Below are 15,473 nucleotides of genomic sequence, written 5' to 3'. Positions count from 1 at the left end.
TCCCAAGCATTCTACTCCCTCCGTCCAAAAAAAAAAGACAAACCCTGAGTTTTCGTGTCCAACTTTGATTGTTTGGCTTATATGAAGTTTTTTTATAATTCGTATTTTCATTGTTGTTAGATGATAAAACATGATTAATATTTTATACGTGACTTGTCTTTTTAATTTTTTTTATAATTTTTTTAAATAAGACGGACGGTCAAACGTTGGGCACGGAAACTAGGTTTGTTTTTTTTTTTTTACGGAGGGAGTAAACATCTTACCGGCCAGTCTTATCAGAATAATAGCAGTGTCTGTATGCACTTGTACTACTCACATGACATAGGCGATAAATTAATTTTGTTTTTCGCGAATGTCGTGCAGATAAAATCTAGTCCATAATACTCATGCATGATATAATCTAAAAATCTCTAGCATATGTGTTTCTCGAAGAAAACTGTAGCAGATGTGTTTCTCTAAGAATAATCTGTTGTGGCTGTGTCTAAGAGATGCAGACAAGTCATCAAGAAAGGCAAATTAACGTGCAACGTGCTGGCTAGACCGCCAGAGTTGTTGTACTACCTCTGTTCTAAAATAAGTGTAGTCATGGATATACATATTCAATGTTGGTCGTCTGTCTTATTTAAAAAAAATATGAAATTTCTTTTTCAAAAATAATTACAGATAAAAAACTATTCATGTTTTATCATCTAATAATAATAAAAATACTAATTATAAAATAATTGTTAATAAAATAATTTTTAATAAGATGAACGGTTAAATGTTAGAAATGAATAATATAAGACTGCACTTACCTGAAGGGTGGAGGGAGTATTATATAGCACAGAGTACCCCGCACGGACAAGTCAGCTAGCCCGACGTATCGTTTTAATTTGCACCACAATGGCATTCTTCCTGGTGGCATGTCTGCCATGGGTTTGTTTCATCCTCCTCTCCCTGTACGTCTTCCAGTTGTTCGCCGATGCGCGCCGCCGCCTTCCACCCGGCCCATGGCCACCGAAGCCTCTCATCGGCGACCTCCTTGCCCTTGGGAAGGGCGACCAGCAGCACCGCTCCCTCGCGCGCCTCGCTGACCGCTACGGCCCCGTCATGTCGCTCCGCCTCGGCACGGTCCTCACCGTCGTCGTCTCGACGCCGGACGCCATGCGCGAGATCTTCCACGAGAACAAGGATAACCTCGCGGGCCGCCCCACCGCCGACGCCTTCAACGCCATGGGGCACAGCGCCAACTCCCTCCTCGGGCTGGAGCACCCGGGCGTCAGGTGGCGCGCCATCCGGAGGTTCTCCACCGCGGAGCTGCTCGCGCCCAGGCGGCTCGCCGCGCTGCAGCCCCTGTGCCGGGACAAGGTGCGGGGCCTCGTCCGCGGCGTCTCCGAGCTCGCGGCGCGCGGCGAGCCCGTGCACGTCAGGCGCGTCGCGCTCGACATGGCGCTGAGCTTGATGCTGAGCGCCATCTACTCCGTCGACCTGGACCCCGAATCGACGGCCGTGTTCAGGTCGGTGGTGGAAGAGGCCATGCTGCTGATCGGCACGGCGAACCTTTCGGACCTCTTCCCGGCGATCGCCGCCCTCGACCTCCAGGGCGTCCGCCGCAGGGTAGCGGAACTGTTCACCATCACGTACCGCCAATACGACGAGCAGGTTGCGCGTCGCAGGCCCGAGCGGGACACCGGCGAGGCTGGCAAGAACGACTTGCTAAACGTGGTGCTCGACATGGAGCGCGAGTGGCAACAGAAGGGCTCCGTACTAAGCCACGACGCAATTAGAGTATTATTTACCGTACGCACCCGTCATTTCTATGATCACCTTTATAATCGTACGTGGGTAGAAGAAAGGCCGAGTTTACTTCCAAACTTTCAACTTTTTTATCACATTAAAACTTTTCTACACATAAATTTTTAATTTTTCCGTTGCATCGTTCCATTTTCAATCAAACTCTTAATTTTGGCGTAAACTAAACACACCTAAAGCCTGCATGTTTTACATGTTGATCCTTTTATAAAAAACTTATATTTCATAAATATACTTTGAGTAAAACTTATTTTAATGATAGACCTAAAACTTGATGCTAGAGCCATTGATATGATGATATCAAGTATCAACATGTCGATGCCAAGGAGGCTATGGTGTCTATAGCATCGACACCTGGCACTCATTGCAGCCCCACCGCCATGGCTGCTAAAGTGTTTGGAGGTCGGCTCCATGGCTATGGGCATCAGGAAAAGTGCTACGCTTAAGTGCTAAAGTATTATACATACCACTATTTTTTAATATAGGCCACAATTGATTTTTTTTAAGTTACTTGACTTCTCATTATTTATATAGATATTTATGAAAATAGACAAACCATGCTATTGTAAAATACTCCCTACGTCCTTAAAAAATACAACTTCTTTCATTTTCTTTAAATATAACAACCTAGGAGATATGAGTTAACGTTTATCACTAAACTAGTCTGGTCCGACACTACACCCATCCCAGACGACAAACAAGTTTTTTTTACAACTCTATCTAATAGCTATGCTAAGAGCTAAAAGAAACAGTACTATATTATGGGGAGGATGGGGTAATTTTGATGATAAATTTAGTGATACCCTTTTCACTTAACTAAGTAATTGAATAAATGTTGTAGGTCAAAGTTTGAGAAAAAAAATCAACCATGTCATATATTAAAGCGGAAGTAGTACTCCAAATTTGATTTCAGGCACCCATATGTTATGGAAAGAGGTTAGTGCCAATATTCCTAGCACCTAACATCTAGACATTCAGCGTCGACACCACTATGGTACCATAATGTTATTTGGTACTCCTCCGTTTCAAAATTTATCTTAAAATATATAAGCTTTCTCAACCAAATAAATTTCTACATATTTTCTAGGAATCCTTATATTTTGGATGACACGAGTAGTATTTATTATATGATTGGCATGTTAATAATTTTCCCATTTTCTCAATTAAAGTGAGAATTTATATGGATTCTTTTATTACTTTGGTGTATCCAACGGATACGCTATTAATAGCGTAACTAGCCAAATATATATTCATACGTTGCAAGAAAATATTGAAAATAGCAAACAAAATCTTTGTTGAAAAATATATTATTAGTTGGTTGAAATAGGATCTTTTATTTTTAAAAGACAAAAAAATACCGTACTTAGAAAATTAAAGTGTCATGGCCTTTCCCTCAAAAAAAAGAAAAGTGTCACGGCCTGCAGAGAGCAAGCAAGGCGAGTATTCAACTATTTATCACCCGTATGTCAGGATCCTGGTGGTGGCGGACTTGACAACATCACTATTCACTACTGCCTTTTACCTTTTAATAGTAGTATATAATACTAGTTAGTATAGATATTTCTTTACTAATTGAAAGCGCTCGTATAAGTTTTCTCAGTTTTTAACGGGTGAATAGCTAATTTAGTCCCTCAAGTTTCACCGAAGGCTCACTTTGATCCTTCAGGTTTCATTTTGTTCACATAGGTCCTTTAAGTATTTGTTTTGGCCAAAAATCATCATTGGGCCCACTTAATATGCCATATGGCTATTTTTAGTCATCAATTCTATTAGAAAATATCTCTTTTGCCCTTAACTTGTATACAACTATACATTAGAAAAAAGAAAACCAAAATTAATAAACAACATTGCATATGTACTTCCTATTATTTCAACATGTGCACATGAAAATTGAGCCTAATGGCTATCGTATACACTTGCAAGTACATAATTTATTTTTGTTTTATCTATAAAAAGAATTCATTACATGCAATTTTTTCTCTTATATATGTGAATGAGGGGGCATAAGTGTCATTTATCAAAAGAGTTGTTAGTTATGTGGGTTCAAGGATAAGTTTGAATTAAAATAAAAACTTAAAGGACTAATATGGACACATTGAAACATTAAGTACTAAATTGATCATTGCATGAAACTTAGATGACCACTTTAGCTATTCACCCGTTTTTAATCCTAGATGGGTAAAAGGGCTAGAGGTCTCCATCGTTTTCTCTATACAGCATCAGCTGCTGCCAAAATTAAATTTTCAAACCCAATTTTGAAGTTGATTTTGGAGTTTTTTTTATCAAAGTTTATTTTTTACATTAGTATTTAAGTCGCTACGATAAAAGTCTTACCTATAAATTACTATTGTTTTGCTAATACGTTGAATTGTTTATTATCCGTATTTGGCTAAACGATGGGGTATAATTAGTGTATCGTATGGTTGCTCTAATTAATATGTGAGAGTTCCATGCATTCGAATTTTACATAAATGTTTGGAGTCCATGACATAACCAACAAGAGAATAACTAAACCAACGTGCACTATATATTGAGTTAGAGTCCGGATTGGTCACATAAAGTTATTTTAAAAATGTCTACACATGTATATATACTGCTTCGTACATACTCCCTTCGTAAAAACAAACTCAACTTAAGTAGAGATGTGACTCATTCTAGTACAATAAATATGGACAATGGGCCGTTTTGGTTTGATACCAAAACGTTGCCATACTATTTTTTTGTTAGTTTAAATAGTAAATGTGATGATTTGGTTTGAAGCCAAATATTTGGTAATGCCTATACTCAATTTGGCACAATTCTAGAATGTTCTTCACCACAATTTGAAATTTGGCTCTCAATTCGCATCAATCCAAAGACATTTATTTACAATTCTACCCTATCAAAATATTGGTAGTGCCAAAATTTGCCAGAGTTTGGCACTACCAATATATTGGTAGAGTACTAAACCAAACAAGACCAATATTCTGTTCAGATTTATTGTATTAGGATTAATCACATCTCCACTTATGTTAAATTCTTTTAGGACGAAAGGAGAATCTAGCGAGCATAGTTAGAATGATATATGGTTTTTAAATACATAGACTTAACAAACACAATAACAGAGAACCTTAAAATCCCGTATATTCCTATGTTAGAAATTATTTGAAAAATTAAAGCATGTTATCCAAGCGAATACAAAGTTCCATCTAATATAAATTGCATATCTGAATTTAACCAATATAATCTCAGGATTTATACGGTGCTGGAGCCAGTACGACCTCGGTATTAATCGACTGGGCAATAGCAGATCTACTGCAAAATCCAGAGTCAATGCGAAAGATCAAGGAGGAGATCACAAATGTCATTGGCACGAATGCACAGATCCAAGAATCTGACATCGCCCGGCTCCCATATCTTCAGGCCGTTGTGAAAGAAACCCTTCGTCTTCGTGCTGTTGCGCCATTGGTGCCTCGCAGAGCCGAGGCAACGATAGAGGTCCAGGGCTTCACCATTCCTAAAGGCACCAACGTAATTCTGAACTTATGGGCTATCAACCGAGATGCTAGGGCATGGAATGACCCGGATAAATTCATGCCCGAGAGATTCATCGGCAATGACATCAATTATCTGGGACAAAATTTTCAGTTTGTTCCATTTGGTGTTGGACGACGCATTTGCCTTGGATTGCCACTAGCACAAAAAGTGATGTACCTTGTTCTGGGGACACTGGTGCATCAGTTTGAATGGACCCTTCCTGAAGAGCTCAAGGAGACTGGTATAGACATGACAGAAAAATGTGGAATGGTGCTATGTCTCGCAAACCCCCTCAAAGTCATGGCTAAGAAAATGTAGTGAAACACTTCAGTGAAGTATTCAAGAGTAAGCACATTTGCCAAAATTGATATGACACCATGTGATCGAGCATATGTACTGTTATTAGCTGTGGAAAGTAAGTGTGTGTATGAATAATGCCGTAGGTGTGTGTATATGTTCAGTACTTGTGTAACACAGGAGTACAAATTCAGATATATATCTGAAGAGTTCTGTGGGTACTGGGTAAGTAAATTGGCTGGACCCTTGTAGAGGGCTAGCTCCAATATCTAGTTCAGTTGAACATAATAAACTCAATGCTTGTAAAATAGAAGGTAAAGTGAATGTATTACTTACGAATAAATATGTTGCAAAACTATGCATTATTTGAAACTCGCAATCAAAAAGCAAAAATAAAAATGGGACCGGCTAATGATTAAGTCATTAGTTGAAGTACATATTCCTCTATGATGTTGAGCGACTCATAGGATTCCTATATGAAAATACCCTGGAGACTAATCCACTGAAATATCGGAAATGCATAGAGCATAATGTTGGACAAATACGAAGGCGAGTAACGGTAATCACACACAACCACTTATTCAGAATATGACAATTAAGCTGGAGGGTCCAAACAGTTCAATGATTGTTCATCTAATCTGAAGGCTAAGTATCTATCAGAAATTGAGTGGGACACAGCACAAAATTCTCAAGAAAGACAACCGCAAATTCTTTGGCGGAGAAAACGATTGTTCAGCTTAATTGTCATATTCTGAATAGAGATTTGCTCTGGTCTAATAAAAAGTACCTCGAGGTACCGATACCTTATGGTACCAAATCGTTTTTGATCGTTGGATCTATCGTTGGATACCCAACTAGATCCAACAATAGATCCAACGATCGGATCCAACGATAGATCCAACGATCGAAAACGATTTGGTACCATGAGGTACTGGTACCTCGAGGTAATTTTTGTTGGACGGAGCAAATCTCATCTGAAAAACAATTTTCTTCGGTAAACAGACATTCAAGCCTCTCATGAGCCAATTAAGGTGATCTGACGACTGAAGTTACCACAAATCTCTTTCACACTTCTGTAGTCCAATAGTGATATGTTGGCTTTGCAATGGCCACACATTTCAGCAATTTTATTCATTCCTGGGACGTCATTATGTACACTCTACGTGGTAAAAACTAAGATTAACTGCTACATCATGGGCACTTGGAATTGCCCTGGCTGCTCTTCAAATTGTTGTAGCATGGGCACTCTTCCTTGTTCCCGGACGTGCCGGATGGAACGCACAAGCATTTCTGGCAGCAGATATTGCAGTACTTGAGGCATGGTTCCTGGCGCTTTGTTGCCGAGCAACGGTAGTCGCATTTCTGTGGGCATTCTGCTCATACATCGAAGGAGAGAAAATTCAGAATTAAAAGTAAAAGGTAATTAACAATCTTGACATTTTATATGAGATGGTACAAGAAGATATGAAGCCTTCCAAAGAGTCTGTTAGTTGAGGGAACGGGAAATTGCAATATTTCATACCTTCTATGGAGACAGAGCCTTCTGCACCAGCCTACATTACAAAAACCATAAATTAAATTATCAGAAAACTACCAGAAGTCCAGTACTCAGAAAATACTGATGTTAATAACTTACTGGTCGGTAAAAGCCTCCATTCGTGCTCCCTGAAACTTCAGCCTGAAAGATATGAACACATCTATATTGTCAATATATATCTTGGGATTGGGAAAAAAATGGTTTTTCACTTCAAAGAAGCTAAAAGAGAGGATGTAGGTTACCACAAAAGCTAACGCGAGCAAGAAGAAAATGGTGGAGAAAAAACGAGCCATTTCTTCTTCTTACTACTTACTGGCTTACTGCAGAAGTGGAGAGTGATTCTTGTGAGAAACTCTGTCTTCTTACCGGCATATATATACTGTCTAGCTGAGCGATCTCTGGCATATGGAACGTCCATAGAAGGATCTGCTAACGGATGGATAAAGAAACCGAAAATTTAAACGGGGGTTTTCAAAACAAATTTAAGATGATAGTAATTGTACAAATAAATTAATTGGCACCACCTCAGATTATCAACAGAGTAATTGTCCACCTTAAAGGCCTGCTAAATGCTAATGGATATATACAGAAACTGAACAAACGGTAGATCTGAACAACAAATTTAAATTATAGTAATTGTCTAAATAAAATAATTGATCATTTCCAAATTAATTGCCCACAGTGTGATTAGTGTGAACTTTTTATGTCTAATTTACCTGCTGACGAAGAGATTTACAAATCAATACTTAGCGGCTTACCAGGCACTTAATGCTTTGGGGCGCTAAAAACAGTCTTCTAAAATGCAAATTCTATTGGAGAGTTTGGGCGCTTATTCTAAAATTCTACTATGCACTTATTTGGAGAGTTTGGGCGCTGGAAAAATGCAAATTCCACACATGGCTAGTCATCTAAAACAGGGTCTGGACCTCCGACCAGCTCACGACTAGAGTATGGCAAAATAATGGACTTTGCGCCCTTTGCCATAGAGAAGTCGAAACGGCTCTGCATCTTGTTGTCAGCTGCAGATACATGAAAAAAAAAATATGAAGCCTGATAGCTGTCTAGGTGGCTTACCAACAGCTTGACACTAGACAATGGGAGACGACTCAGACCGTAAAAGCCTGGTGGGAGGCTCTAACAAACATGGCAGAAGTTCCAAAAAGGAGGCTACGCACTCTCATCCTACTTGTCGTTTGGGAGATCTAGAAGGAAAGGAACCGATGAATCTTCAAGCATAACGATGCTATGTTGTCAGTCCTTTTTGCCAAAATCAAGGAAGAGGGGCGGACATGGGCAATGGCAGGAGCAAGGCGCTTACATGATATTTGCCCTACTCTATATAGTGTACTCCCTCCGTACTTGTAAAGGAAGTCGTTTAGGATAATATTTAAGTCAAACCTTGGAAATATAATTCATGAATAACTCTAAAATCGTTGAGTTTGAAAATGTAAAAATTATATGAATAGATTTGTCTTGAAAAATACTTTTATAAAAGTATACACATCACTTTTTAATAAATATTTTTATAGAAACAAGAAGTCAAAGTTGTGTTTTGGAGACTGTGTCGCTGTCCAAAACGACTTCCTTTACGAGTACGGAGGGAGTATAGAGCTTTTCCCCTTTTCTTAACCTAAGGGTTATATTTTTCTCCTGCTATATTTAATGAAAAGGCACAATCTCATGATGTTTTCCCTTTAAAAAAAGAGATTTACAAATGCACAAAGTAAAAAATATATATGAATTCAGGAAACAGCTTTCATCTCTATAACTCAAACTTTTTAATCCCCGTTGAAGTATTTTTCAGGACATTAAAATGAAACATACTCCCTCCGTTTTTTAATAGATGACGCCGTTGACTTTTTTGACCATTCGTCTTATTCAAAAATTTTATGCAAATGTATAAGATATAAATCACACTTAAAGTACTATGAGTAATAAAATAACTCATAACAAAATAAATTATAATTACGTAAATTTTTTGAATAAGACGAATGGTCAAACATGTGAGAAAAAGTCAACGGCGTCATCTATTAAAAAACGGAGGTAGTATTCACATTCAGCATGTACTGAACTAAAATTTGAGAGCTCCAACAAAAACAATAAATATATCAAATTTCAACAAGAGCTGAAGCAACAATTTACTATCTAGATTTCAGCACATTTAACTCAAATTTCAAAATAATCTCAAGCCAGAATTTGCCAAATTGCGGATATATCTTTGACTTCCCCCAAATCCACCCACCTGCTCCCCAATTGTTCTACAAGCAACTGACATCTATACCATAGACTCATAGTACATACATGCCAATACACATTGCTGTGCCCTGGATAACATTGCATATGTTGATGATCGTATATTGCAGTTCTCCCCTACTAACTATTAAGTTGTATGCACCATCCAATTCAATTTAAAAGGTTAAAATTGATGAGAGAAAAAAAAAAGGACAATGCACTTATTCAATATTACATAGGCATTGAAAATTACTGAAATATGGGCCTAGTGGTATTGGCATTGCTACATATCAGTAGTTGTCATTATTCTAGCAGTATTGCACAGGATTCCGACTGGTTTTCTAGATAATCTATAGTGTTATTGTTTTCTGTCATGCTTTGATTCTTTCTAAATTGTTCTGTCTGTGCTGGTTTTCAGTACTGCTCTAAAAGATTAACAACGTGATGATAAACACACAGCACATTATCAGACGTTGGGTTATTCAGTATGTTCAGATCAATCTAATTTGCATGCTTATTAGTTATTAGTATCGATTAACTCCTCTCTGTACCGATCGATGTTTCGTGTTTGCAATGAGCAGCGTACTATGGATTGGGACGTCATGGCTGAGGTGTACAATCCATGTGGCATCAGCGCGCACATGTCAATCACAAATCATATAAAGAACGATGCAAATGGGCAGAGCAAGCAAGCGATTTGATAAATACAGTAAAGCAGTCTCTCCTCTTGGTGGTCAATTGTTCAGGATGGAACTACTGTATATGTTTGGCACAATGTTTAGAACTGATCACATGCAGCTGCTATCTATCACATTCTCACATGACCTCATTCCTATCAAAGCAGCCTGCTACACACTTGGAGCTAATATTACTAACATAGCATATCTTAAGATGTTGGGTAAATGGACCTGAAAGACGATGGAAACTGTTTAACTGATGGTCATCACAAGTTAAAACCTTCAAGACGACCCAAAGATTCATGCCTAAAATTACAGAGGAATCGCGGTAGTGAAATCGTAGGGATATCAGCCAACATACAGGCAACAATGGGGAGAACTACACCATGAAATGAAGAACAAACAGTTTTTGATTTGAGATCAGATTTGTGCTTTCACAGAGCCTTGTAACAATGATCTTCAGCAATACGGTCTCTTGCAAAATTATTGGTACGGGGTACTACGGCAACATAGTACAGGTAATCTGGTATTACATGGTCTCATTTTGCTGTAGTCCATGTAGGAATCGAAAATACTGTAGCTCATAAGATCTTGAACTTTGTACACTTCAATAGTTCAAAACAGAGCCCGACAAGAGACCTATATTGGTATTTTAATTACACATAACAATCACCTCAGTTGCCACTGGCACACAGACCTTCCAGCTCTGATTTGTCATGAATGTAATTTAGAAAACTCTCGAACTAGTGCATACAAGTGTTCAGCCAGCCAACACTATCAAAAGCAGAACCATGCATTTGGCAGATCGAGAAACATGATCTAGTCACTTGGTTAGAAAGCTAGATCAGATAATATTGATTGAATAATTCTAACCCACTTCACAAAAGATAGTCACGCTAGCAATGATAGTTATGACCAGCCAAAGAGAACTACATTATGATCAGGTTAGTATGGCCTGATAAACTAATCTATTAAATTCAATACCATGATGTCTGCTACCTCCTCCGTTTCACAATGTAAGTCATTCTAGCATTTCCCACATTCATATTGATGTCAATGAATCTAGACATATATATCTATATAGATTCATTAACATCAATATGAATATAGGAAATGCTAGAATGACTTACATTATGAAACGGAGGGAGTACCATACAGCATGAAAGTTTAGTTCATCACATCAGTTATAGCCACAAATGAAACACTAGCTTTTGAAATAAAACATACCTAATATCAGAACAACATACAATATGCAGTAAATACAGATCGAGCATCAATAAAAGTAACATGACAATGCAAAGTACAGAGAGATAGCAGGTTGATCAGAGCTATTTCAATTGAACAAACGAAACAGTCATGGTGTGCTTCCTTCTCTCCCGTGGTACAAAATGTCACTAAAAGAATCTATTATAGTCTTTGCAACTCACAGCCTGCCCCAGAACCCAACCCAGTTCTTCCTACAATTGTCATCCTAAGAACCAGCTAATGGAACTAGGATTTGAACGCTCAGCTATGGGGAAGCCAATAAAGCGGAAGGGTTTTTTCAATACAAGCTAATTAATGATTGTTTTGTTTCACTTGAAGGACGTGCTGAGCAAAACGAGCCTCTCAGACCTGATGAGTTAAGCACTGGATCTAGAACAATGATACACACCGTCAGAAGAAGGCCATGAAGAAAATGAATATCCAATCATCTTGCACTGCTTGTGTTGCCACTCCGACCTCGTGAAGACTTGCTGTTGCTACTGCCATGCTGCTTCTGCTTACCAGCAAACCCAGGCATGTAGTACTCGAGATACCACCGCACAAACTTCTTAAGCCCTGTTTGAAGATCAGTTGACGGTCGGTACCCAAGCTCCCGCTGAGCAAGACTGATGTTAGCATGTGTATATGGCACATCACCATTCCTTGGCATCTTGATAATCTTCCTCACCGCTTTCACCTTGAGCAACTTCTCCAGTAAATCCACCAGCTGTGTCACCGGCACAGGAGATGTGTTCCCCAAATTGTATGTCCTGAATGGTGCCGGCCCTCGCTTCTTGCCTCCACTGCCTGTGCTACGCCCGGCTGTATCCAATGCCCCAACACACCCCTTCACAATGTCATCAATATAGGTGAAATCTCGGGAAATGGTGGTCTGGTGTGTGCCTCCACCTGCACTTTCATACACGGTGATTGGCCGACCAGCAAGAATGTCCCGGGTGAAGAAGAAGTATGCCATGTCTGGGCGCCCCCACGGCCCATACACGGTGAAGAAACGGAGCGCCGTGAGCGAGAGCCCATAGATGTGGTTGTAGGCATGAGCGATCTCCTCACCGGCCTTCTTGGTCGCTGCATACAGAGAGGCGGGTCGGTCCGTCCTGTCATGTTCGGAGAAAGGCACATGGGAGTTGAGCCCGTACACTGAAGACGACGACGCCCAGACGATCGCCGGCTGGGGATTCGCCATGCGCGCCGCCTCGAGCAGCGCCACGAACCCGCCGACGTTGGCGCGCACGTAGGACATCGGGTCAACGAGCGCGTGCCGAACGCCCGCCTGAGCGGCGAGGTGGAGGACGTGGGTGAACGGCACGACGTCGAACAGCTTGGCGAGGAGCTCCGCGTCGGCGATGTCGCCGTCGACGACGTAGACCCCCGAGCGGGCGAGGAGCGCGGCGCGGCCCCGCTTGAGGGCGGGGTCGTAGTAGTCGTTGAAGTTGTCCAGCCCAAGCACGCCGTCGCCGCGGCGGCGGAGGGCGGCGGCCGCGTGGCAGCCGACGAAGCCCGCGGCGCCCGTGACGAGGACGGTGAGCCCCCGCCCGTTGGCCCGCCTGACGCGCGCGGACGCCCGCACCTTCTTCTCCCATGCGGCGCCGCCCCACGTGGCGGCGGCGGACGGGGAGGACGTGTGGAGGGAGCGGCGCGGGGAGTCGGGCGCCGCCCGCGGGGCCGGCGCGGCGGAGGGGGAGAGGAGGAGGAAGGCGAGGAGGAGCGAGAGGGAGCAGACGGACCAGAAGGCGAGCTTGGAGAGGAGCGAGGTCGGCGAGGGGTGGTGGTGGCGCGTGGCGAGGCGGTGGTGGTGGAAGTGGTGGAACTGCGGCTTGACGGACGCCGCGCCGCCCGCCGCCCCCGCCGTGCCGGGCGCGCCGGTCAGCTGCGGCGCCATCTCCCGATCTGCCGCAATGTGGATTGAGCTCCTCGTCGGATCTCGCGAATTTGGGTGGGGTTGGGGAGAGAGATATGTGGGGGGGCACTCGTGTTTGAAGGGCTTTTCGCTTCCGTTTCCACGAGGAGATGGTTTTGATTTGTTCCGCCGTCTTCGTTTGCTGGGATTTGGTTTTCGGGCCGCTACATTTGGGGACAAATACGGCTCCCTTCCTTTTTACTACTACTCCTTTTCATTTTTTTTCATTTTCATTTTAGTAGATCTACTGCAGTATCCGGTGCTGTGCGTGCAGCGTGCTTCGTGCTTGGGACTCGCACTTTCGCCGAATATTTCCTCTCTTTTTTTTATATATCTCTCGCAAAAACAAATTAGCAATGCTTTTCTTTTTGAAAAGGTTAAAAACAGGGTTGTACAGCGAGTACGATCCTAGGATCACGCTGGATGTAACGAGACAAAGGCCACTCCACGCGAAACAATTGCAGATACATCTGTTCAAACAGTGCGCAGAAGTTTCGAAATCCAAACTAGTAGTACGTGCAGGTGCAGTTGCGGACTTGCCGTTGCGGTTGCCGTGGCACTCGAGTCGACTTACCAGTCGCGAGATTTTGGTGTAGTTTGGGTTGTTGGGGGAGCCCTCCCCTCCCCTCCCCTCGGCTCAGCTGTGGCCACGGGCTCATTTGCTCATAATCTTAGGCTAATCGTTATCGTTTGGTGAGATTTCGCAAACTGGGAAGACACGAGATGGTCCTCTCCCCTGAAGGCTGAGGAGATAAGGATCGGATTTTGATTTCGGCCCCAAAACCGGATGAAGCACACTGTCGGCGATCGGCAATCAGGTTCCCGTGCCGTGCCTGCCTATCTCCCGTTGTCACCAACTCACCACACGCGTCATGAGCGCGAGCTCCTCTGAAATGCATGATTCTAAACATACATGGATAGAAAAAACATACAATTGGTATGTCATGTGCTACCGAATCTTCTAAGAATCTAAAATACAGGAATATGAAACATGCCTTCTTTGGGTGGTTCAAAGGGAAACTAGCTTGCACAGAAATTTGGTGGCTTATAGAGAGAGTAGAGAGAGAGAGATAAGTTGTACTGGACTTCTCATAGGATAAAAAAGTGTTTAGTTAACGCTAAAATTAGAGGTTTGGTTGAAATTGGAACGATATGACGAAAAAGTTGGAAATTTATGTGTGTAGGAAAGTTTTGATGTGATGGAAAAGCTGGAATTTTGAAAAAAAAGTTTGCAACTAAACACGGTGAAAATGGTTTGAGCTCATTACCTAGTTTCCTATGAAATTAGTGTGTAGAAACTCAATTCATGGGAATTTTGTGGGTTCAATTCCTTTGTTCCAAATGGCATGCGTAGAAAAAATTCCTAGGGGTTGCAATCCAAAGGAACCATTATTGTCTTCATCGATCAATTGCATTGGTTATCGTCAGTCAAAAACACAGCTGTTTACTTACTGACGGGAAGAAGTGAACGGGGGCTTAAAAAATTTGTCCTTGCAACCGGGGGAAATCAGATGGAATATGCGTCACGTATGGAGTACAGTGCAAGGTTAAGTAAAAGCCCTTTTTATTCTGTCTTGAGCATCAAGCGTCGTCGATGTGCAATGGACAGCACAGCAAGTTGAACACCAAGTTCCACGATATATCAGATCGTTCTCCCAAGATCTCGTCGGTCAAGCCGGAGGCGTGGTTCCTTCCTTTTCTCCTTGGCAACACATCTCGATGCTCCCAAGGAAGGAAGCCGGTACTGCGTATATGGCCCCACACGAACCTCCACGGCGAGAGAAAGTGACAGAGGTTGACGACCACCGAGTATTTTTACTGATGGAAGTTCGGACAAGTGGACATATTCGCCGTGGCGACGTCAATGGCTGCAACAGCAACAGGCAGAGAAGATTATTTTGCCATGGCGACGCCAATGGCAGCAACTGCAATGTCACATTTGTCAATGGCAATTGGGAAAAGCCACGCAGTGGCATCAGTGGCCAGCTTACTGCAGGGGCTTTGTAGGGATTTCAGTCTTAGCCAAAATAAATACTGCAGTTGTGTTGTGTAGCACTCTGTTGCACTGGCCTAGTTTTATGTCGTGTCACACATAACCTCCAAAATATATCCTATGTACATAGGTCCTGTTTGGTTCCATGGGCTAATGTTTAGCCCTCACCTTTTAGTCTCAAATTAGCCCCCAAGGATCTAAACATGTGGGCTAATTTTGGGCTAATATGAATTATCTCCGCTTAAAACATTAGCCCCTCCCCTCCAA

At 41.9% G+C, this 15,473-nt stretch overlaps 3 protein-coding genes across 3 annotated transcripts; 1 reads left to right on the top strand and 2 right to left on the bottom strand.

Annotated features, from left to right (window-relative positions):
• Positions 1-837: 837 nt before the first annotated feature.
• Positions 838-5,928, top strand: LOC127768245 (cytochrome P450 76C1-like). Its single transcript, XM_052293782.1, has 2 exons — positions 838-1,779; positions 5,023-5,928. Exons 1-2 carry the CDS (start codon positions 883-885, stop codon positions 5,623-5,625), a joined length of 1,500 nt encoding a protein of 499 aa, XP_052149742.1. The 5' UTR covers positions 838-882; the 3' UTR covers positions 5,626-5,928.
• An 821-nt stretch (positions 5,929-6,749) lies between these two features.
• On the bottom strand, positions 6,750-7,546 carry LOC127768782 (peamaclein-like). The gene is made up of 4 exons (XM_052294428.1): positions 7,508-7,546; positions 7,241-7,282; positions 7,127-7,157; positions 6,750-6,977 (listed from the first exon to the last, which is right to left on the bottom strand). The coding sequence occupies exons 1-4, from the start codon at positions 7,544-7,546 to the stop codon at positions 6,796-6,798; spliced, it is 294 nt and encodes a 97-aa protein (XP_052150388.1). The 3' UTR covers positions 6,750-6,795.
• A 3,815-nt stretch (positions 7,547-11,361) lies between these two features.
• Positions 11,362-13,355, bottom strand: LOC127768873 (UDP-glucuronate 4-epimerase 3-like). Its single transcript, XM_052294538.1, has one exon. The coding sequence runs from the start codon at positions 13,193-13,195 to the stop codon at positions 11,741-11,743; it is 1,455 nt and encodes a 484-aa protein (XP_052150498.1). The 5' UTR covers positions 13,196-13,355; the 3' UTR covers positions 11,362-11,740.
• Positions 13,356-15,473: the final 2,118 nt, after the last annotated feature.

Source organism: Oryza glaberrima, chromosome 3 (assembly GCF_000147395.1).
Source record: "Oryza glaberrima chromosome 3, OglaRS2, whole genome shotgun sequence".
Lineage (NCBI taxonomy): Eukaryota > Viridiplantae > Streptophyta > Magnoliopsida > Poales > Poaceae > Oryza > Oryza glaberrima.
This window is presented reverse-complemented; position numbering and strand designations above follow the sequence as displayed.